The sequence below is a fragment of the Lucilia cuprina genome, chromosome 5, assembly GCF_022045245.1.
Source record: "Lucilia cuprina isolate Lc7/37 chromosome 5, ASM2204524v1, whole genome shotgun sequence".
In the NCBI taxonomy this organism is placed as follows: Eukaryota; Metazoa; Arthropoda; class Insecta; order Diptera; family Calliphoridae; genus Lucilia; species Lucilia cuprina.
The window spans coordinates 60,823,271-60,848,566 of NC_060953.1; the positions used below are offsets into that span (position 1 = coordinate 60,823,271).

The 25,296-nt window shown below is 29.9% G+C and overlaps 2 protein-coding genes across 4 annotated transcripts; one reads left to right on the plus strand and one right to left on the minus strand.

Annotated features, from left to right (window-relative positions):
- Positions 1–21,531, plus strand: LOC111690865 (lysosomal-trafficking regulator). 3 transcript variants are annotated; one of them, XM_046952066.1, is made up of 21 exons: positions 1–225; positions 5,210–5,552; positions 5,949–6,025; positions 6,938–7,160; positions 7,228–7,338; positions 7,411–10,534; positions 11,736–12,719; positions 12,989–13,242; positions 13,314–14,256; positions 14,318–14,433; positions 14,573–16,438; positions 16,505–16,678; positions 16,747–16,897; positions 17,164–17,729; positions 17,796–17,929; positions 17,995–18,787; positions 19,071–19,212; positions 19,275–19,633; positions 19,699–20,552; positions 20,611–21,087; positions 21,142–21,531. In XM_046952066.1, the coding sequence occupies exons 2-21, from the start codon at positions 5,409–5,411 to the stop codon at positions 21,260–21,262; spliced, it is 11,613 nt and encodes a 3,870-aa protein (XP_046808022.1). In that variant the 5' UTR covers positions 1–225; positions 5,210–5,408; the 3' UTR covers positions 21,263–21,531. The 3 variants fall into 3 exon arrangements, with proteins under 3 accessions (XP_046808022.1, XP_046808024.1, XP_046808023.1); XM_046952068.1 differs by lacking the exon at positions 1–225 and adding an exon at positions 4,967–5,111; XM_046952067.1 differs by lacking the exon at positions 1–225 and adding an exon at positions 4,990–5,144.
- LOC111675094 (myosin-11) lies at positions 21,174–25,139 on the minus strand. The gene is made up of 6 exons (XM_023435824.2): positions 23,967–25,139; positions 23,224–23,400; positions 23,008–23,158; positions 22,787–22,948; positions 22,095–22,727; positions 21,174–21,910 (listed from the first exon to the last, which is right to left on the minus strand). Exons 1-6 carry the CDS (start codon positions 24,971–24,973, stop codon positions 21,773–21,775), a joined length of 2,268 nt encoding a protein of 755 aa, XP_023291592.2. The 5' UTR covers positions 24,974–25,139; the 3' UTR covers positions 21,174–21,772.
- Between the last annotated feature and the right edge of the window lie 157 nt (positions 25,140–25,296).

Consider the following 25,296-nt stretch of genomic DNA (forward strand, 5'->3'; position numbering starts at 1 on the left):
GATTTACATTAAAAAAAAAACAAAGAAAGAAATGCAAAAAAATAATTAAAATAAACACAAACAAAAAGTGTAAACAACAAACAAATTTAAAGGAAAATAATAAGAAAAAGTAAAAGAAAGCCTTAAGTGATTTTAGTTAAAATTGCTGTTAAAAGAACTGATACAAAAAGTGTTTGTTAATAAAACTAACAAAAAGAGATTTTGAACAAATTGAAAAAGTAATTGGTAAGTATTTTTTAACATTTAATTATTGAAAAGCGTTGCAAATGATGAGCTCATTTTATAGGTAATCAATTTAAAACGCAATTTCATCATTTTTAAGTTTCTCGTGATATTTTTGATTTATTTTCGAAAAATTTATTGTTTCATTGCAATTACGTTGTTGAACATTATATTTAATTTTTTATTGACGAAGATAAGCCGAAATAATGTATTGAGATGTTAATGTGTATACGTACATATATACATAGTATGTATGTTGATTGGTGGCCTCCTTCTTCTTTAATAATTTCTTATCATCATTATTTTCACATTTAACTAGTCAGTCATCCAAATAAAGCTTCCAACGAACCAACCGACCAACATACTGACCATCCAACAACCACTTTACACAGTTGTTTCTTCTTTTTTACTACACAAAGTCAAGTGTAAATAATGTTGGAAAGCAGCTGTTTGGTCGTGTATGCATCTTTTACTGCTAACTTCGCCAGTCATGACATCCATATGATAACACTGGGTTACAACATTTTTCCATTTTTGTACAGCGTAAATCATTTTTTATTTAAATGAGATAGGTAGATAGATAGATAGATAGATAGATAGATAGATAGATAGATAGATAGATAGATAGATAGATAGATAGATAGATAGATAGATAGATAGATAGATAGATAGATAGATAGATAGATAGATAGATAGATAGATAGATAGGTAGATAGATAGATAGATAGATAGATAGATAGATAGATAGATAGATAGATAGATAGATAGATAGATGAATAGAATGACAGATTATTTAGGTTGGTTTAGTAGAAGTTTTAAAAATAAAAAGCTTTTTCTTTTCCCTATAACACAGTGTAATTATTTGTTATAGTGATTTCTGTAAATGTTGCTCTTAGTTCATTCTTAAAATAAATACTGCTGTTGTGTTTCGGTTGATTGATTGTCTTAGACAGACTAACAGACAGACGAAGCATTTGCTAGGCAGCATGAATATTAAATAGCCAGCCAGTATAAAACTAGACTCCACAACATCGTCAACTCTAGTAGTCTTATCATATTTAATTGCATTCATAGAACGACCTATGTTATTTTTTATTATTATAATTCTTCTCGTTGTCGTTCAACTAAAACAATAGCTGTTTAGTGGTCAATGGCTTTTTTCTCTTTTGCAGTCTTAATATTTTAACAACATGCAAGTTGATTTCCATATTAAATACGTTCATATGTATGTACATGTTTTATTCTCACTTCGAATTTTTCTTATAATTTTATTGTTCCTTTTGAGCTAATATACAATATTATTGATTTTGTTTATAATAATTGATGTTGGTCAGTTTTGTAAAGTATTTTTTTCTTTTTAAAAACAATATACACTTCGGCTTTATAAGCAAAGCAGAATGTCTGTAATGAGTTTGGTTAAATAATGTTGTAACATTTTTTTTTGATAATACAGCTAATGGAATATGTATAATCTAATGTTTTGTTGTGTGTACATTTCTGGTGTCAATTTATTCGGCAGCGATATTTTAAGCTGTTTCGAAAATAAGTTTCAAAGATTAAATTAAAAGAACTGGAATTAATTCGCTTTGCTTAGAAACTATAACTACAAACATCTGTTCAATCAAATGATGATATTTACCTAAAATAAGTAGAAGTGTTAAAAAAGGTTAAATTAAGTTCAAATAAATTAATGTACGTTATCAATAAAGTCATTTATAATAAAAATATATTATATAAAACCAATTAGAATGTTGTTATAAAAAAAATTATAAGTTGCTAAGTCAACAAACTACAATCTATTACTGTGCTTTGCAAATATAATAACATATAGTACATTTACTAAAGGCATATAATTACCACTAGGCCTGTATTTACATTGCAAAAAATATTATTCGAATAATTGAGGAGAAAAAAATTATATATTTTTTTAAATGAATACATAATTTTGTTTCATTTTTAATTTAATTTTAATTTTACTAGAACATGGAAGCTATATAGTCTTAGAATCTATTAAGAATCCATAATATACTTTCGTTGTTATTGAGTCTGAACTCGTCTCAGAATATGTGTTCTAAATGCATTTATTTTATATACATTAGACCGACCAAAATATTATAAAAGTGATCCAAATTAACATGTTGAATTCAAAAGCTTCAAAAAATCTTTATTTTGCTCTATAATGGTTTTCAAAATATTTTGAGTCTATAGATGGCCGTTCGTGAGTTGAACCGGTTTTATTTGTATTTTTTTTGGAATATGACAATTAAAGAAGACTTTAAGATGCATCTTTAAAATGATACTCCATATTTAATATGCCTAATGTTTTAATAGAGAAATGGAAAAAGATACAAAAATAGGTTTCTTAAATTTGGTTTATAAATGGCTATCGCCAGACTTAAAAGTTAGTTGATCTTAGATACATATGTATATAATAAATCAAATAAATTTTAAATTATTTTTATTCGATTAACTGTAAACCCGTATACTTAAGTCCACCCTAGTATCTATTAGTTGATATATACATATGTATTGTTTCTCAAGCCGGCATTATCATTTGTTTATAATCTGAAAAAATCGCTTACAATTACTTTCTTATTTCTCATAGAAATGCAAGCATCAATATAATTAGTGATTATTTTTTTACTTCTTCTCCTTTGCCCAGTTTAAGAACAATAAACTTAACAATTTACATTATATTTTTTAGTTAAAATTTATAAGTTCGTAATTAATTATTGAATTACTTACAATCGGTGTAAGTATATTTTTACAATTGATTTATTATTTTTTATTGCTGAAATTTTATAAATTGAGAAAACAACAAATTAACAACATGGAAATATTATCATGCATCGTTGATTCTTATAAAAAAAAAAACTAAATATATAAAGTAATATATAAAAAAATTAATAAATATATAAGTAAATTATTTACTTAACTAGTAAACAAATAAGGTTACTCTTTACAATATATATTATTTATTTTGTATTTATATATGTATTTTTTTAATGAAAAACTTTATTTTTCTTAATTTTAATTTATTTTCTTTTTAATTTAATTTTAAATATAAAAATGCATAAAACGTTAATAGGTAAATTAAATTACCAATTAATTCATAACCTTATTTCAACCTTTTGGTGTACAGTACAAAGATATTTGGGGTCTTCAAAAAAACATACTTATCGACGAGAAAACATTAGTTTAAGTTTTATATTTACAACAAAAAAATCATAAATCTATATCTATATTATTAAAATTACAAAGGTAATAACTAACTTATTCATTTTAATATATTTATATAACCTTTTCATAAAGGTGCAGGGTATAAAATATAATATTTATAAATAATATATACTACATTATGCAAAAACGGATAAAAATTAAAATTTAAACTGTTTAAAACATCCATTGTATCATAATAATCCTCGCTTTTAAATATTTCTAAAGTATGTCATTTCCTATTATCTCTTATTTAATTTTAGCAACATGACTTTATTTTTGGCAGTCATTAAAGTGAATCATATATTTTATAGCAATTAATTTATAATAAAAACATTTTAATATTTAAATAATTATAAATTTTAAACTTAAATATATACATTAGGGCCATGTATGTTTTTTGAGGAATCAAAATACGCAAACATTACCTTATAGCCAAAAGTGCCCCTATAGTATAAAAACTATTTTTTTAATTTACCGCACAAATAGCAATTTCTAAATTGCTTTGTTCGTAGGTGGAGTTAAGTCTACTTCAATATTATTTATGTAGAATTTAAAAGTGTTATTAGTGTTTGTAAGTGAATTTTGACCTTTAAGTCATTTTCTAAAGGGGATTTTGTATGGGGGATAGGGTCAAATGAAGCCCTATCATTACAAAAATTGGTAGTGTCATTTAAAGTTCTATAAAACTAAGTTTTGTCGACTTTTGTTAACATAATAGATCATTTAAATTAATTATAAGCCAAAAGGCCCTATTTGGGGGGTACGGTTGTATAGGTGCTAGTCGAAATAATGGACCGATTTTAACCATTTTCAATAGGCTTCGTCCTTTGGCCAAAAGAAGCGTGTGTACCAAATTTCATCCAATTATCTTGAAAATTGCGGCCTGTACCTTGCGCACAAATTTTACATGGACACACAGACAGACGGACATAGCTTAATCGACTCAGAAAATGATTCTAACCCGATTGGTATACTTTAAGGTGGGTATAGGACGAATATTTTTGTATGTTACAAACATCAGCACAAACCCAATATACCCTCCCTACTAAAGTGGTGTAGGGTATAATAATATCATATTCCCTAATATAGAATCTGGCTATAGAACTATTAATATTTGCAAAAAGCTATTACCCTAATGTACATACATACATACATACATACATACATACATACATACATACATACATACATACATACATACATACATACATACATACATACATACATACATACATACATACATACATATGCATATGTGCTAGTAGTAAGCTTTTAAAATATAAACTACTCTTCAATATTATATACATACATATATGTCTTGCACTGATCTACAGCTGTGATAGCATATCACTCCAACTCTCTGTTTACAAAATTTTCATCTCTCTCTTTCTCTTATAGTCATTTGTTCTTATCGTAAGTACTCTATATGCAAAAAAAAAAAAACGTATTACACTACACTTTAGTACTACATACATTTAAAAACAATTCTATTTTAAAATGCTTTTATTTGGCTTCCAATACACCAGTTTATTATAAACTTTAGCCATTGAAACATCAGAACGCTGTTGCCGGTAAAAACATTTCATCTTCGTTCAACACTTTAATGGTTATCATATAAATAAACATAAATAAAACAAGTACATAGTGGAGAAAAGAATCTGCATAGATATGTAAATACTTAGTAGTAGTTGTAGTTAGTGCAAGTAAATACATATGTATATGACAATAAGTCGGTTAAATTACATACATATTTCTTTTATTTTTTTAGTTATGTGTCGAAGGTGGTAATGAAGTTTATACCCTTTGCTTACACTATATTATTATTGGCTATTACTTCTGTTGTTGTTGGGCCTACTGCTGCGGCTGATGCTGCAAACACTGGCTTCAGCTGGCGCTGTTGGTATTGATGCGCTGTCTTATCTTTGCCATTGTTTAGTTTATTGTTTTAGTTCACACTGCTAGTTGCCATGGACTCAACTTGTATTGGCAATAATCAGCAGCAAGAACAACAAGTTTATCATTATCATTATGCGGAATACAAGTTACTATTCGATACATTAAAAAACATTTGGCAGAATTATTTGCAGTCCTTCAACAATGTCGATGTCAAGGTAATTATATAAATTCCTTATTTGCACATGCATACATATATAAAGCATTTCCTTTTAAAGGGCCATAACTCTAAAAATATTATTTTGAGTAAAAGATTTAAAAAAATTTCAATTACTTTATTTTAATAAATCATCTACAAATTTTTCATAATTATTTTTCAATAATAAAAGATTAAAATATTTACCTAAAGATTAAAATATTTATCTAAAAGATTTGAGATTTATCTCGAAACACAAGGAATTTTGAGTTAAATACCTTTGGAGGAAAATAAACGATATATTTTATATGACAAATATTTGTCTCTTGTTTAAAGAAAATATTACAATATTGTTGTATTATTGATTGTAATAGAAAATGGATTTTAATTTTATTTTCATTTCACATCTCTTTCTCAGCAACATTGGTTACAATTGTTTTTATTTAACTTTCAATTTGTCTCCGAGGAATTACTGGAAAATGAAGAATTTAAAAGGTATTTATATTGTACAATGTACATACTATAAATTGTTGTTTTTATATTATAATTTAAATAACTTTATTAGCCTAGCGTATCTAGACTATAGCAAAAATTATAGACTAGTCTAGTCTATAGCCTAGTCTACAGTTTTGTCTATAGTTTAGTCTATACTCTAGTCTATAGTCTAGTGTATAGTCTAGTGTACAGTCTAGTGTACAGTCTAGTGTACAGTCTAGTGTATAGTCTAGTGTATAGTCTAGTCTATAGTCTAGTCTATAGTCTAGTCTATAGTCTAGTCTATAGTCTAGTCTATAATCTAGTCTATAATCTAGTCTATAGTCTAGTCTATAGTCTAGTATATAGTCTAGTCTATAGTCTAGTCTATAGTCAAGTCTATAGTCTAGTCTATAGTCTAGTCTATAGTCTAGTCTATAGTCTAGTCTATAGTCTAGTCTATAGTCTAGTCTATAGTCTAGTCTATAGTCTAGTCTATAGTCTAGTCAATAGTCTAGTCTATAGTCTAGTCTATAGTCTAGTCTATAGTTTAGTTTACAGTCTTGTCTATAGTCTAGTAACTCAAACAAAACTTTTATTTTTATTATTCATTTTTATTATTCATCATAAAGATTATTTTAACCGCTTTAACAAGTATTCGAAATTTAAATTTTCTAAATTATCTTGAAAATTTTTATTACAAAACTATATTTTAAAAACATTCAAAATCGTGATAATTTTTAATTTTTTCAAATTTTAATGTTCGAAACTGAAAAATTTGAGAAGTTAACATCAAATTGTAGTTTTAAAAATCCCAATGATTTAGATTTTACACACAGTTATTATCTTAAGCCGATTTTTAGAAAAACTCTTATTTATTTGGTGTTGTTTTGTTTTTGCCAATTTGAAATTTTTATTTTAATCCCTTTACAGTTTCTTTAATCCCATACCTGAGGAGTTATGTTCATTTCTGTTAGAACAAATCTATGAAATAATCAGCAAATCCGATCTCTATATACCGGCAGTGGATAGTTTCAAAACAAGCGAAAATTCACGTGATAAATATGAGGAAAGTAGTGATATTAATGAAAAACAAACGTCTGAAAAAAATAAACAATTTTTACAATTATTAAAAAAGAATCACAATTTTGCCCAGGTAATAATGCAATTCACAAATAAACAAAGCAAATCGTTCTTCATTAAATTTATAAATTAAATTCCAGCTAATACTCAAACAACCTAGTGATTGTAGCAAAATAATAGCATTGAGACAATTTTTAACCCATCAATTGGGACAGCATCTGTTGGAATTTTTATTAAGGGTAGATATTAAGGTAATTAATGAATTGATGCTAATTTTACATTTTATTGTTACTTTAATAAACCTTATTTTTCTATTTTTGTAGTTGGTGGCTTCTCAGAAAAGTTTATGTAATCTATGCATTAACTTATTTCCCAATTGTCCTTGGTGGGAACATTACCGCGAGTTAAATAATCAACAGGATATATTTACTTTTATAGGCAATTTACAATTCTATCAAAAATTTAAATGTAAATCCAATAATGATATTACTGCTAACAGCAAAGCTACCGCAGACTTAATACCACGGCATTTAAAAAATGTCCCAGAGAATAAATCTTTAGAGGAGTTTTTACAAGCCACTAAAACCAGTGATGAAATAGCTTTAATTTTAATACAACTATTAATAAAATGCATAGAAAACGAGCGATTTACAACTTCTTTACACTCTGATCAATCTATGTTTATGTTGACTTTAAACTTTAGCTTGGATTGTTTAAGCGTGGATAATTTGGCATTTTCATCTCCACATAATGCTGAAATCATTAAATGTTATTTATTAAAGTTAAACGAACAATGTCTAAACAATCTGTTTGCCTTAACAGACAATTCACTTCACGACATACAATTTCAATGTATATTTGCCAAACTTATAGCCGCCTTGGAGTGTAATTTACAAAATACTCGCCTACTTTACGCTTTGATTTATATAATTTTTGCCATTTTACATAATGTGGTAGCAGTATATAGCCAGAAAACTTTATGGAATGCCAAAGTAAATCTATATAATTTAAAATTTATAGATGAAAATATCATCGACTGTTGTCTCTCTACCATGGAACACTTGCTAAGACATCAACCACCCGAGCAGGAAGATATAAAATCTCTATATCATTTAATATTTCGTACATTACTAAAAATCATAGAAAATTTAAATAAATACGATATGATGATTTCAACCATAAGCAATAATTATTTCAATACCACTAATCTTACAACCGCTAAACCAGCACCAGTGCGTTATCGAAAAATGAAAAGCAAACAAATGCATTGTTTATCTAGTGTACCGAAATTATCATGTTATTTTCAAAATATTCTCATAACAATACTACCTACTTTACCCAAGGATCTACAAGAACAAACTATGCTCTATTTGGCACGTTCCGGACTATGTTGCTGTCATTATAATTTGGCTTTATTCAATAGTATATTGAGTATTATTTTCAATGTAACAGCCTATTATCAGAAATGTGCCTACAAATTTCTTTATAATAAAATGTTAAATACTATTTTTCTAAAATCGAAGCAGGAAACTTCAAACACTACCCAAGTCTCATTGTATCCCAAACGTTCTGGGATAGTAAATTGTGTAAAGTGTGATATGAAATTGAAATCATTGGATTTTCATCAAGGTCTTTTGCAAATTTATAAAACTTTTTATAATAAACTACAAAGTAATATGGAACATTTAACGAATCTCATATATTTCCTAAAACATCTCAAACATTTGGCGTTTCTGCTAACCAATGATATTGCTACGGGTATATTGGCAGAAATAGTTTTACCCATATTTCGTGAGTACAAGTTACATTTATTTGCCCAAAAATGCTCCCAGAATACCACCACCCAACACAGTTTGAAATTTTGGCAAAGAACTGTCTCAACCGAGAGTACGCCTGTAAGAAATTCCAATCTTCATTTAATCATAGATTCAAGTGATAATACAAAAGATGATATTAGCAGATTACTGTATGAATGTTTAAATATATTTGCCATGTATCTAAGAGATATACGACTTATAAAAGCATTCTATAATGAGGAAAATATTCGACATTTGGAGGATTTATTAGAGGAGCCTTTTTTAATAAGAGCTGTGTGTGATCTAATTAAAATAGGCATTGATAACATAACATTTTTAGGCGATAATAATCAAGAACAAATTATTTTAAGCCGTAGACTGATTACATTACAATTCAATAGTTCTGAAAGAGCTCAACTTTTATTTAATTCCCTCTTAACGAAAGCCAAAAATCAAAACAACAGCTTTGCAACACAATTTTGGTTATTTGAAAATACATCACTAACAACAGCTAAAAAATCTAATACCTTACAATTAAAAACCGTTGACATTTTACATATAGTAGCTCTACAGTGGACTCTTAATTATGAACTTTTGAAAACTAGTCAATATTTCTACAATGAATTCGCAAAAATCTATTCTATAACTAAGGAAGATGATGATGCTGAAATGGAGGATGAGAGTGATCAACAATTAAATAATTACTTCATAAATACAAAAATGTCTTTGAAACCGGGTGATAAAACTATAATAGACATTTTACAATTGAATTATAATGCCTTAACGGCATTCTTAATGTTACCACCTAAACGTAAGTTAAAAACTCAAAAATTTTCTATGAAATCTAAACAACGTCCACAACACATTCATGAAATAAATGATTGCCAACAACAAGAACACAACATATCAAACAATGATTTCGATTCAAGCTGGGAAATATTAGAAAATTTTATTAATTCCATACACTCTATAGATATGTCAAACACCACAACTACCACATCACTGCTAACGACATCAAATTATTCTAACGCAACCACAACAACATTTAGTTCATATTCAGCGCAAGACTTAACAACAGCTCTTGATGTAACGGAATTTCCACAACAGTCTGTAAAAGGCACATCGTTTCTATTGCAACTAAATCAAAAGAATACTTTACCAATAAGCGAAAGTGTTTTAAATGATAGTATTACAATATTCGATATACGCAATCAAAAGCATTTTCAAAAAAGTCTTCAAAATATTGGTAAAGAAACAACCACAACAAAAAACTCACCCCCGTCTACATCATCGCCTTCTTCATCTACCACCCTCTTTAAAGGCACCTTTAACTATTATTACTCAGCTGATGACCCCAAAACGCTAACAGCCAATGTAGCTGCACAAGTTTCAAATGAAAGCATTATATACAAACTATTTCATATATTCGGTTCAATATTCTCGTTAAGTCGTACAAATTCTTTAATTGATTTAAACAAAACATCAGATACAGCCAAAGAAGAGGAAGGTAAATACCACGAAGAACTTACGAACGATATAGATGTTGATTTATTGCCTCTGTATGAAACACACAGTGATTGCAAGAAGTTATTATTGAAAATTTTCGAAGCAACTATGGCCATTTGTATTAAGGGCTATCAAAATGAAGAAGGTAAGTAATATTTGAATACCTAAACTTAAAAATGGAATGCTTTATGAAATGATGTCAATGAAAGCTTCGTTTGTTTTGAGTTTTTAAATGAACATCTTCTAATCAGATATGTTCTTAATATATGTATATTTTGAATGCATGTTGTTTGTTTAGAACATCTAGAAGCCATACAAATGTTACCAGATAGTTAGTTACTTTGAATTTACGAATAGTGGTACAATAATAAACTCTAGTACCACATAGTATGTACACTATATGGTAATAATTACACTAGACAACAAAATTGAATTTAAAATGTTTTATTGTATTTTTATAAAATATTCTGAATCCTTAGTCGATTTACATATTCTTGACCATTAGTCTTCCTGTTCGTATATTTGTTCAAAACAATTCCCAAAAAACACAGTTTTCCGTCATAAATAACTCTTACACAAACACAAGTCTCTACATAACATTTTAATTATAAACCTTTTTCGATTTAGATATAACTTAGAAAATTTATTTATTCTGTTATATTAATTTCGATTCAAAAGGAATTTTTAGATAGACTTTCGATATTTTTTGATTTTCTTTTGAAATTTTTGTAGCAAAGTGTATTTTAACGATTTCTTATAAATAACATTATGACATTCTATAGTGCAATAGACATTTGTTAGGTGGCGGTCGTTGAATTGTTGTTAGAACTGAACTTGAGTTTATTATTAGTAAGTAGTAAATAAACTGCAATGTGCAGCATTTTAAGTTAACATTAGAACGGTCTGTATTGTATGGACGCATTAAAGAATAACTAGATTATATTACCATTATTTCAATGTGGTTGCACACGTTACATGTTCTTATTAATTGCACTTCTTATATTCTATGCTGGCGAAGATGATAAAATATGTAAATAAATATTAGTATAGTTGAAAACCGACCATCACTTGTGTTACATCAAAGAAACAAAACAAATTATACATTTTCTTAAACAAGTTATAAATATAAATAAGATTTAAAAAAATTGGGCTCGTTAAAAAATCTTTAGACTGATAAAAACAGATCTTATCTCTTAACAAGAGACTACTACAACAGATTAAACGTAACACATTTTATTAACATTCTATATGATACAATAAAAGTAATTGTACTTCATATTCCGTAGAAGAATTCATTGAAATTTAACAAACGTTTTCTTTTATTATTTTTATACGTGTTTCTGTAGTGGAAAAAATGCAAAAACATTTGCGTAAACTGAAAAGTGTTATATTAACAAACGCCTGCAATAATTGGGAACAACATTCGGAAGAGCATTCAAGAGAAAATACTGTTATACAAACGTTGCAATGTCTACTTAAGATAGCCGAACTATCCAATTGTGCCAATGAACCGGCAGCAGTTGTTAGTACAAGTATTTTAACTACAGTTACCGAAGATCAAACAAATCTAAATGAGTTGAGACCACGGACTAGATCTTTTAATAGTTCACGTTTAGGAGGAGGTATTTCGTATAATTATCATCAATTAACAACAGCTTTGCCAAGTAAAAATGCCATCCTAACACCCACGACACCGCCCCAGAGACCTTTGTCGGGAGAAAGTGGTGATGCCGATTATTTCTCTACACGAGCTTCGTACATTTGTGCAGATAGTGAATTGGAATTTAGTGAAAATGATCAAGATGATTTTTATCTAACAGCTGATGAAGGTTATGAGGCAGATGGTGAAATACAAGAAATTTCTGAAACCGAGGGCATGTCTGAAGTAGGAGAACTGTGGCATTCTTTTCAACCCTCCTCACGATATCGAACGCATATATTACATGAAGGCATATGTCGTTTAGTCGTAGATATACTAATTGAGCTCAGCCAGAAATGTTGTACAAATCCGTTGGGTTGGTGTGATAATTTAGCGCAATTAATTAATCGTCTGTTTGTTATACGTGAATACTTAGGTGGACCTTTATTTTTACTCCGCGGTTTTGCACCAGTACTCAAATGTCATGATGTTCGTTTAAGAGAATTGCAGCAAAGTATTTTGGAATTGATTATAGACTTAAATTCACCGGAAGTTCTATCAATATTTTTTGGTATACTCTCGTCAAAAAATCCTCCTGTAGATATTTTAGTAAAATATATGAATTATATTTGTGCCAATACTTTAAAGAAATGTCAGCCGAGCGTGGAGTTGGAGTTTCCAGTTAATATTGGTAAGTTAAACACATATTATTTTTTGAATGAAAACATATTTACCCCTAGTATATACATATATATACTAGTAGTTTTAATTATTGAAGACTGCAGATGCTTTCAGAATTCAAATATTGAAACCATTGAAACGACTTTTACAACTTAAAATCAGCGAAATTGGTTCGATAGTTTAACAATAAAAAAACATTAAAAAATAAATAAATTAATAAATAAATAAAATTAAAAATGTGTCTAATAAATCTGTTAATATATGTAAATATACTTTTAGATGGAAAATGTGTTTCAACAAGTGATCTAGAGGTTACTGAACATATCGATCGTATACGTAATTATCATTTAAACTGCCAAGCTAATACACCTTTTACAAGATCACCTTGTATTATGCCCCTCACACATGCACGTCTTTGGAATCCCGAAGGTTTTACGATATCTCTGTGGTTACAAGCCAAAGGCTCACAAAATCACAAAAGTACCAGTCAAATTATTGAAGATGATGCCAGATCTTCAAGTGATGTATATATGGTAAGTTTTAACTCTCACTGACTAATATAGATATCAATAAAACGAAACAAATTTATAATTCCTTAATTTAGAAAACTCACATCTTGTCTGTGGGTACAAATCAAGCTATGCTTAGTATATATTTGAACAATAATCTAAATTTAACTTTTGAAACGTCTAAACCAAATGCTGAAATGCCAGCAAAGACCACACAAATGGATGAATTATTAGATATTAAACAAAATGTAGTTATCAATGGCACACAAAGTCCTGAAAACAAAATAAGCAAAAATTACCATCAGAATAATAATTTTAATCATGAACCAACAGCCTCGAGTTCCGGAGCCGCTACTGGTATGACTTCTCCCTTTTCGAAAGCTTTTAAAAACACAAAACAGGCATTTCTTAACAGTTTTAGCAATATGCATCTATTTAATGGTCATGCCGAAACAGATGCTCATTATGAAAGCACACATGTTGATTTGAAAAAATTTCGTCTGATTAGAAACAAATGGACACATCTTACTTTTTCCATAGAAATTTTGGCTGATAGTTTAGATATGTGCCTAATTATCGATGGTCTAGAACAACAACATATACAATTGCCTTTTCGTAATATACGTTTACTAACCAGGACTCATATCTTTCAAATGATTGCCCTTGGTGATGGCATAGTCTCTCGTTCTCCTAACACTACCACCTTCAACGAGTCACGTTCAACTTTAGATTGTTTTCCTTTACGCGTATCCATTTCAAATTTAATGCTCTTTAATCGTGCACTCAATAAAAAAGAAGAAATTTTAAATTTAACTGCCATGGGTCCCGATTTTACCGAGTTGACACAATGTCATGTAGCAAATTGGAAACCGAATTATGGTTATTTAAATACAAATAAATTAGAAACAGCATATTTTTGCAATCACGTCGATTCTTTGAAAACTTTACGAGATTCACGAATTTTGAGTTATACCGCTTCACAACCAGATATGGCAATGTGCTATGATACCAGTGTGGAATTAGATAATATTACCTATGGTAAGTACACAGTTGGAATTTATACACAATATTTTATTGTTTAATTGTGGAAAAATTTTAGGTCATCCTTATGGCGTAATACATTATGGCGAACTTTTACAGAATAGTTTGCCTTCTTTGCAAACAGCTACAATTTTATGTGGAGGTTTATCGAATCTTTTGTATTTATTTGCGAGAGTAAGTCCAATGTAATGTAATGCTTTAATATTCTTATTCCGAGTATCGGGTTTGAAGAAGCTATTTATCTATCTAACTATCGATATACCTATTTATTATTTAATTTATTTTATATAATTTCGCTTAAATTTTTCTTTAGGTTGTCGAAATAAGTTCCAACTCCTTAACTCAATCTATGGCTTTAGATATTTTACTCAATATTGCCTTTTCCGAATCACAACTATACACTGAATTTCAGCGTAATGATTATATTAATCTCATTGGTTATGTTATCAAAACAGAAAGATGTACCAAAGATTGTAATCTACTTAAAAGTATTATAAACAATGCCTGCTCACAACCTTTGATATTAAAAAAAGGCGATTTACTGCAAGTTAATGATACAACCGTCGCAACAGTGGTCTATCCAAAGTTATTTATTTCTATTTTACATAGATATTCAGATTGGCATCGTTCCGGTGCCGAGAATTCAGATGTTCTAGATATGCTCTTTCAAACAATATTGGCATTGACACGGGAAAAGCATCCGCAGCGCGATTTTAATATCGAACAATTTAGCAAAGAGGGCCTAATGCGAGAACTTTTAAATCTGTGCAAAGTATATGTTATTGAATCTCCCAATCCAGTATTTATATCAAAAAAGGCAGCTGAGGCATTTGTTAATATTATATCAGTTTTTGCTGGTTCACCACCAAAACCTTGTCTCTTAGATGAAATCATGAAATTAATGTTGCTATTACACAAACCCAGTGAATGTTATATTACACACGATAGATCCAAGTTTTATTTTCTCCTAACACCAGAAATACCCATTAAAGAAAAATCTTCATTAAGTGCAGCGGCTAATTTAAGCCGTGTCACGGCTTCATTTAAAAGAAATTCTACAAAACGCAACCAACAGGGAGGAGCTAAACCCCTAAGCGATCTTAATACTAACTCAAATTCCACACACTCATCCAACAGTGATGTGGATCCTGCTAGACAGGCACGTATAAACCGTTTAAGAAAGTTGCATAAAACTGTGACAGCCTATAAAAGACCTCTAGATGAATTTGAAGAAAATCTGGAAAATATGGCTGATTGTACGAAACTTAATAAAAATTCCTTGCGTTTAGTAAATCCTTTGGAGGTCTCCAAATGGCGTTTAAAGTTTAAAAAATCTTCTATTCTATCTACACCTAACAGTTCTATTAAACATACACATACACATTCGCCTCATAAATCCCGTGCACTTACAAAGTGCACGGGATTCCTAAAGCAGTCACCTCAAAACAAAAGGATACAAAGAAAACGTATGCGTTTACATAGTGCCAGTTCAGCTCGTTCTTTGGCGCTAGCTGATGGTGAAAAACATATGCGTTTGACATCCAGAAAATCAGATTCTAGTTTACATTCTTTGGCTGCTTCATTGAATATGGATCTTTCCGAATGTGCTGGTTTAAATGAGGTTTTCAATTCGAAATCGACTTTGCAGCAGAAGAAATCTACAATACTGCATAAAACTGATACATTCAGCTCCGTAGGCATAGCAGCCTTGCAAAGTGGCTTGATGCTGTTACTTAAAGATTTTCTTTGTCTTTTACCAGATACTGATATTGATGACGTACTCAATCATTACATTAAAGTAGAATTCTTATTAGTTTTAGCTAATCACAATAATACTGGCGTACGTACAGCCGTTATCAAACTTATAAGTGCATTAACACAACGCTTATTTCCACAAGATATACAAGTTTGTATCAGGGCTTTTTATCCTCATCATTTGGCCAACCAGCTATCGGTGGGATTTTGCGATAGCAATATGTTTGAAGCTTGTCTAGAGTGGGTTTGTGGTACACTTGGCTCTTTGGATTCTATACTAAATTGTGGTATTAATCTGCATATACAAAATCGTTTCGGTTTGAATGCTTTACTAGCTATAGCTTCGAAATCAGCAGCCACAACTAATATCCAGCTGGAGTTCACCGGAAAAGCGTTTAAAGTTCTCAAACAATTGTACTTAGGCGTAAGTAAGCTAAACATTTTAATGAATTAATTTCCATAACTTTTTTTCTTTGTTGTTTTTTTAAAGAATCCTGAAGACCAACAAACTATAATTGATGCTGGTCTCATACAATGCTGTGTTAAAGCATTGTATCATTTATATGCTAAAACAACTTCGTATAATAGAAAGACTGAGGAATCTATTGCAGATGTATTAACAACCATCGGTGAAATATCTCTTAAATCAATAGGTCATATCCATGTATGTTTTTATATACAATTTAAAGGAAATTCACTTTTAAAAAGTTATGTTTTTATATAAATTTATAGATCATTTGGGACGTTATAAATGTACTGTCTTTCTATCAAGAAAAACAGCCACAGAACATTATCAAAGGTTATCGTTCTATTCAAGCCAAACTGCAAATGAATTGGTTGAATCTATTTTTCGTAAAAACCAATGTACCATGGAGTTTTAAAGGTATGTGATAAAATTTTTTAAAATTCACAAAATAATGCATAATATTGTATTATAATTAATTAAATATAATATATTACAATCTTTATTAAATATGTTAAAATTTATTATAATTTTGTTGTTTGTTTTCGCTTTCAAAGTTTTGTAATCGCATTATAAACCAGACAATAATATATTATGTCTATTGTAATACTTTATAATATGTTACAATCTACCATAATGCCTTTTAACAATTGCATTTACGTTTATTCGTTCATTTCCATTTGCAGTTTGTCAATTAGCGGATTTCTCTTTGTCCGAGACAAAAACACGATTAGAATTACTAATTAATCGTTGTTGTCAATTTTATATGGTCTTCAATGAAAAGTCAACTCCTACTCAAAATGAAACGGAATTATTTAAACTGTTGGTATCCTATAGTATTGCAACAAATCAACGTTGCAACAATTTCATAGCCTGGGGTTTACAACCATCTCAGCCAAGAGATTTACGTTGTTTTATTGTAGACGCTTTGTGGATATCATGTGAGGATGATTTTATGCCCGCCATCATATGTGATGGTAAAATGATTAAGGCTCTCTTGTGGCTAAGTCTGCTAGAAGATTTAGATGAACCCATTGAACATTTACAACCTTTATGTAAGCGTTTGGGGATTAATGAAAACGATTCAACTTGGAATTTAGAAAATGAATTACATCGTATGGATTTGTATAAAACAAATGAGGCGACAAAACAGAAAACATCTTTGGAAAAGACGATTTATCAATTTGAATCTTTAACACAGGGATGCATTGAATCATCAATGATAACGACACGTAGAGTGGCAGAATTACAAGTGAGATTTTTCTTATATTTTAATGCTTTTCAGTTGGAAAACTATACGTTTTTCTTATTTTTGCAGAATTCTGAACGTAAATTATTAATGAATCATATGAAGGATTATGATGATACACACACATATACCAAATGGCTAGAAATAGTCAGAAGATTAACCCATGAGGGTGCTCCCTGGTTTAGTGAACATAATTGTGAAAGGTATGTAAATTGATTTTAATATAAATGCAAATTTTTTTATTATAATTCTTTTGTATGTTTCATAGATCTTGGGAATTAGATGACACCGAAGGACCATCCCGTGTTCACACACGTTTGCGCAAATGCCATTTAGATCTTGATAAACGTTTCTTTATGCAAGACTTTAATGAGTCGTCCATAGCGAACTCAACAACAACAAATGACTGTAACACCACTACACCAGCAACAAAACGTTCAGAATATTCACGACCTCTAGATTATCTTATCTCCAGTTATGATCAACAATTAAACATATCATTAAATTCGCAAATACTTTATAATTTTCCTGCAAAATATTTACCAGTCGATGGTGAAATTGATGGTGAAATAATTGTTACCGATCATAAACTATACTTTTTGGCTACATATCGTTGTAAATACTTTTACGTCAACTGTGATATTTCTAACATAACGGAGATTTGGTTAAAACGTTATCAGCATCAAGAAAAAGCCTTTGAAATTTTTCTAGACACAAATCAATCACTATTCTTCTCATTGCAAAATCAAGATGATTGGAAAATAATGCGCGATGTATTCTGCGATAAAATTGTTACACCACCCGATAATAGTAAAGTTCTTTTGATAACGCAACAATGGCGTGAAGGTCTTTTAACCAATTGGGAGTATTTAATGACACTCAATCAAATAGCCGGTCGTACATATAATGATCTCATGCAATATCCAGTATTTCCTTGGATTTTATCGAATTATACTTCAGATATTTTGGATTTAACGGAAACGAAAAATTTTCGAAAATTATCCAAACCTATTGCCGTACAAAATGAAGAAAATGAACAGCATTATATTAATAATTATACGGTAAGTGAAAGAAGCAAAACTCAAATACTTATTTCAGCCTAAACCATTCCTATAGCAATTATGATATATTATACTACATTATAATACGAATTTAAAGAATTTTAATACAATTTGAATTAAACTTATTACAAGGAGATTATGGAAGATTCTAACACATTAAAAAGAAAATATATCACAATATGATTATAATGAACTGTTATACATAACAATACGATTGTTAAATTATTTAATTTACTTTAATAGAACTTTGTGTTATAAGAAAGTTTTAATTTGTTTCTTCTAGTATATACAAAATACCATGACCAACATGGGTTCGATGATATTGAAACCCTATCATTACAGTTCACATTATTCAAATTCTGGCACAGTATTGCATTTTTTGGTAAGAGTACCACCATTCACTAGTTATTTTTTGCGTTATCAAGGTATGCTTTTCAATTTTTACTTTTTTTTTATGCAATAATGATTGATATATTTTAACATTTAGACAACAATTTCGATATACCCGATCGTACTTTTCATGCACTCAGTACTACATATTGCTTAGCTAGTCGTGATTCGCCCACAGATGTTAAAGAACTAATACCCGAGTTCTTTTGTTTGCCGGAAATGTTTGAAAATTTTGAACATTTTAACTTTGGTTGCCGACAAAATAGTGAACGTGTCGAGGATGTAGCCCTGCCACCTTGGTGCTTAAAAGATCCCCGGTTATTTGTGTTAATACATCGTCAGGCTTTGGAATCGGAGTTGGTGCGTAATAATCTTCATCATTGGATAGATTTGATATTTGGTTTCAAACAAACTGGCGAGGCTGCTGTAGAAGCTATAAATGTTTTCCATCCGGCGGTAAGTTTTTATTTTTGACAACATTTTGAAACTTAATCTAAGTGATTTGTTTTCTCATACACCAGACATATGCAGTATTCTTAGAATCGGAAATAAACGATCCTATTGAACGTGAAGCAGTAGAAACTATGGTTAAAACTTATGGCCAAATGCCTCGTCAGCTCTTCAAATCACCGCATCCTCCCTCGAAGCCTTTACAATATCAAAATGATAAACAAATACTATCAAGTGTACGTGGCTTAAGATGGGGTATTTATTTAGGTTCTCCTCAACTGCCTGAACCCACATTAGGCAACACTCATAAGTTAATGGGTGCGGAATATTTATTGTCATTTAATAATACCAATGTGGTTTATGGTTTACCCTCGCGTTCATGTGTTATGCAGGGAGCCGAAAGCGATACATACAATGTTATTTCGTGGGGTTACGACGATCGAATAGTACGAATACAACCGCTTAATAAATTAAGTGCTAAACCTAAGAATTTATTATACAATAGTGCTTTCGATGATATTACCGCCTGTGGCTGTGATGTTAATTCAAATCAACTTTGGTTTGGCCATAAGTCGGGACGTATTTCCATCTACAAATGTTCCAGTATAGAGGCAAGCCAGCGTACGGGTAAAAGTCGGCAAAGTTATGTAAAGGGTCTTAAACTCTCGTATAATTCGGCTTTTCGTAAAATTACTAGTAAAACCATAGAGTCTGAGGGTGATTTAACCTCATCAACCATATCATCGAATTCTTTAAATTTAGCAGAAGCGGCTATTTATAAAGAGGGAGCTGATTTAACCTGGTCTGGACCTACAGTATTAATACGTCATACAGATGAAATAACGTGTATAGCATTGTCGGTGGACTTTAAAATAGCGGTAACGGCAGGAAAAGATGGTCTTGCTGTTATATGGGATTTAAATAAGTAAGCTTGAGGTTATTTAAATAAAAGCTATGATTTATAAGTTTTATTTTTCCAACAGCTGGTCTTATGTTCGCACTATAGAACGTCCTGCAGAAATTCATCATTCACCCATAACATTACTAACTATATCACCAACATTGGGTGATATTGTAACTGTTCACTCATTGACACAACAACTTACAACCCACTCAGACCACAACCTGCCAGAGAAGCACAATTATTTATCGTCAGCTGCAGCCCCTCCACCTGCAGATGAATGTTTTGAGGTAACTGAAGAGAATCTAGATGATTTTGTTAATGTTTCCATAAATCCAAATGGAAAATCTATATTACGTTTACACTCGGTAAATGCTCGTTATGTCCAACATAATGTCCATGAAGATCGCATCATGGCTGTATGCTACTCCTATATAAAAGAGGGTGTTGGTGTTAATGTTATTGCTACTGCGGTTGAGGGTGGTATTGTACGCCTGTGGTCTAGTTGGAATTTAAGTTTTATTACCGAAATTGTTACGGGCTTATCAAATATAAGAAGGTGTGTTTTATTAAACTCTTAATGGCATTTCACATTAACATTTCCGTTTTTCAGCCTTACCTATTCAACACATCAACATTTAGTGGTTTTAACAGAACAATCTCATATTCAAGTTTGGGAAACTAAAGGACTGTGTGGCAATTCACCAAAATTTCCACAAATTGCTTATAAATAAAAAAAAGACTTTAAAACTTAATATCATTTTTGCAAAAAAAAAAAAACTAACGATCAATTATGAAACAAGATATAATTATAATTAATCATCATTTACACTTAATCTAAATTTTATTAAGCAATCATTATATAAGGGTTGGATATTAGATACTCGTAAAGTTACTTTATTTAGTTGTAACATAAAAAAATTAAGATAAAGGCTTAAAAAGAAACAAAAATACACACACACACATGTAAATAAATTGAAAATTTATTTTTTGATAATGAATTGAAAAGAAAAATGTAAATTGAATAATAAAATTTAAACAAAAAAAATATATAAAAACTGAAAAAAAATACTTGGACTAAAAGAGGACTTTGCATAATTTAAAAAAATACAAACATGTAAGTAACACTATACAATAACATTTAATAACTCTTAAACTCTAAATACAAAAAAAAAAAAACATAGAGAAACTTTAAGAGCACTTTAGTCAGGGTTAAAAAAATACAATTATAAATAAAACTAATATTAAGCTTTCCAGGGTGGTTTAGAATGGCAATATCTTTTGGCAGATTTTTCCATTTTATCTTTGCATTCTTTAGCTTTTGTGGTTAATGCTAAAATTTCATCTAACTTATCAAAATCTGTAGGAGATTTCGAAAGCAACTAAAATAACAAAAGTTATTAAAACATATAATTTAATTACACTTAACAACAGGCATGGAATATTCAGTACCATAGTACTTTTTCATGTCGCAAATGCATCCATAGTCTCGTTTACAGTCTATTGTATAGTCTAGTATATAACATAATCCAAATTTCCATGCCTGCTTAACGACAAACAACTTACCAATTCTATGTAGGCTTGTAACTTATCCTTTGGTGACGCTTCTTGTTTGTGTAATAAATTTAAATTGTTTTCTTTTTTACTTGATTTTGGTGTCTCAAAATCATGATGCTGTTGATTTTTGTGTGCTTGATAAATGGCTTTATTGTGTGTATCATTATTGTCGGGCGAAGATGATTCCTGATCAGTTGTTTCATTGTGTGTCGTACGTGTTAGATTGTGGGGCGATGTTAGAATTTCTAATGCCTTTTGCCATTGTGTTTCCATAACATTGTGTAATTTTTCGGCTATATCAGCCCGTTTCGATTTGTAAATATTAAGTTTCATTTCCATGTCATCGATTTTCTTTGAAGCATTTGCCAACTGTATGCGATATAATTCTACTTCTTCGTTATGTTTTTCCTGTAGAAGATTCAATTCTAATTCATTTTTCTCGTTTATTAATTCCAATTGTTTGACAGCACGTTCAGCTATTAAACGTTCTCGTTCTCGTGCTTCTGACTTGAGTGTTTCTTCGGTTCTGTCCAATTGTTCTTGGAATTCTTTGAGCTTTTGAGCCACTACATTTTCCAGTTGTTGTTGATAGTGAGATTTCAGGGTTTTTTGTTGCAACTCCAATTTTTTTCTTAAAGTACTCTGAAAAAAACAAACAATTTTAATAAAACACAAATTCTACAAATTTGTAATATTCTTACCTCATTTTCGGTTAGATGAGCTAAAGATTCTTGCAATGATTTTCTTTGTATATCTAAATTATCAGCTCTGGTTTTTTGTTTTTGATGATATTCCTGCAGCATATCCTTTTGGTGTCTTAGTGTAGTGTTTTCTTTTTCCAATTCTTCACAGCGAAGTTTCGTCTTTATATTAAAATAAACATTTATTAATATTAAAATTAACTAAACACTAATTGCTTTACCTTTTCATATAAATGTTCGGACTTTGCATACTTATCACGTAATTTGTGTAATTCATTTATGGCCAATTCCTCCGATCTTTTGCATGCATGTGCTTTAATTTCTAAATCTTCCATTTTTTGCTTATATTGATTGCAATATTCATTTGTTTTCCTTTAATATGAATATAAAAAAGATTTTGCTTATGGTATTAGGAATTAAACAAAAATTGTACCAACCTTGAACAATTTGACAGCTCTTGCTCTAACTTTTCATTTTTATCTTGGAATTTACTTGCTAAACTAACGGCCTGTGCTAATTCTTTTTGAAGCGATTCCAGTTTCTCGTCATAGTGTTTACGCTGTTGTTCAGAATCTTGGACATTTTTGCGCAACTGTTGCAATTCTTGATTTATGCTATTGAAAAAAATATATGGAAATAAATATATTGCAAATCTATTAATGGAACATTTAAAAAAATCATGAGTTTTTAATATACATTTAAACATTTTTTGAAAGTTTTGAAAATTTTGTTTTATTAAAAAAAAATATCAGAATTTAAAAATATCAAAATATTTTTATGAAAATTATAAAAAATTTTGAAAAATTTATAGAAAATTTTTTTAAAAAATTTTTTAAATTTATAAAAAAAAAATTAAAACCCTTTCAATTTATAGAAAATTTTGTAAAAATTTTCGATTATGTGATATTTTAAATTTATAGAAATAATCTGAAAATTTGTCTCTATGTAGTTTTTGGAAATCTAAAAAAAGTACTTATTTTTGAAAAAATTTCAATATCTCACTTTTTAATAAAAATGTTTTTAAACAAGTTTTAATTAAACATTTTTCTATTTTTTTTTAAATTATTTGAAATTTTGATAAATAAAGAAAAATATTAAAATCCTGTTAGGGTAATCATTTTGATATGTAATTGAAAACATTGTTGTTAAATGTTTATTATTAAAAATAATCCCTAATTACCTTTTATTTTCCATTTGAGCATTATTTAAAGCATTATCTTTTGTTCGGTCCACCTCAATGGCAACTGACAGCCTCTGCTGATATTCAAGCAAACGAGCTTGTAACTGTCTAATAGTTTTCTCCAAATGTTGTCTTCTCAATTGTTCTTCCTTTAGATTTGATTGTGAGGACGTTGCTATGGCAGTAGCCTGGCCACTTTTACCCCAAATTTCACTTAAACTAATGAGATTATTGTCAGCCTTAGACATTTGATAACAATTTGTTTTCTCCAGTGGCAAAGTATGCATGGCGGTAGGCAATGAATTGGCTTGTGTTTGTCGATTTTCTCTTAGATCAGAAAAGGCATTTTCTTGTAATTGCGATTCCAAACGATAATCTTCACTGTGACGCTGTTGCCAATAGTTGGCATTGTTCTGTACAACACCATCATTGAGCAGGAAATTATCAATTTCTAGTAGAACTCCATCCTCTTTGTCGCGGTTATTTAACTTTTTTGCTGGAGGTTGTTGTTCTTTGAACGAGGAGTTTAAGTATTTTGGCGTTGAATGAACCATACCCACCGGTTCTCTATTTGCTTTGCTAGGACCGAATTGTGTTCTTACTGTATTTGTAGAGATACTAGATATATCCGATGGATTATCGCAATATACCATATCCTCACGTTCTAAATTGTGCAACCTGGCATTAATATGATTAAGTTCAGTTTTCCTGGCGGGTGGTAAAAATTGATATGCCGCTGTCGGCGGTGGCGCCATAGGAGGTGGCATTGCTAAAGCATCATCTTTTTTGCAATCAGCCAAATCCATAGCTTGGAATTCTCTTGTCAAATCTCTTCTCGTTAATCGTTGCTGATATTGACGCTCCTGAGCATTCAGTTCTTGTAAACTGGTGTATTGTCTCTGGTGCAATACTTTAATATCGTCAAACAATATTTCTTCCTCAGCGTTGGTCAAATAATAATTGGGTGGTATCAGGAGAAGAATGTCAGTATCATCTGAATCGCTCATTACCTTTTATTATCACTCACACAAAATTTAACATGTTATTTTTCATAAACACTAATAATTTTCAACCAAAAAAATAATTAAAACACTTTTCTTTTTTTATTCAAATTCAAATCCAAACAGCAGCTGCATTTTACAAACAACAACAGAGAAGAAGAATCACAACCCTGCGCCGACCAATATTAAATGCGGCGGCTGACACTAAAAATATCGGCGGCGGCATATAATCGACTGTAAGCCGGCTAATTAGTTAATTTGTAAAGAAAATGTAAAAGCATTAAATCGGAAGATATATTTCTAGTACTCTATCAGGTGAGAATCTAATC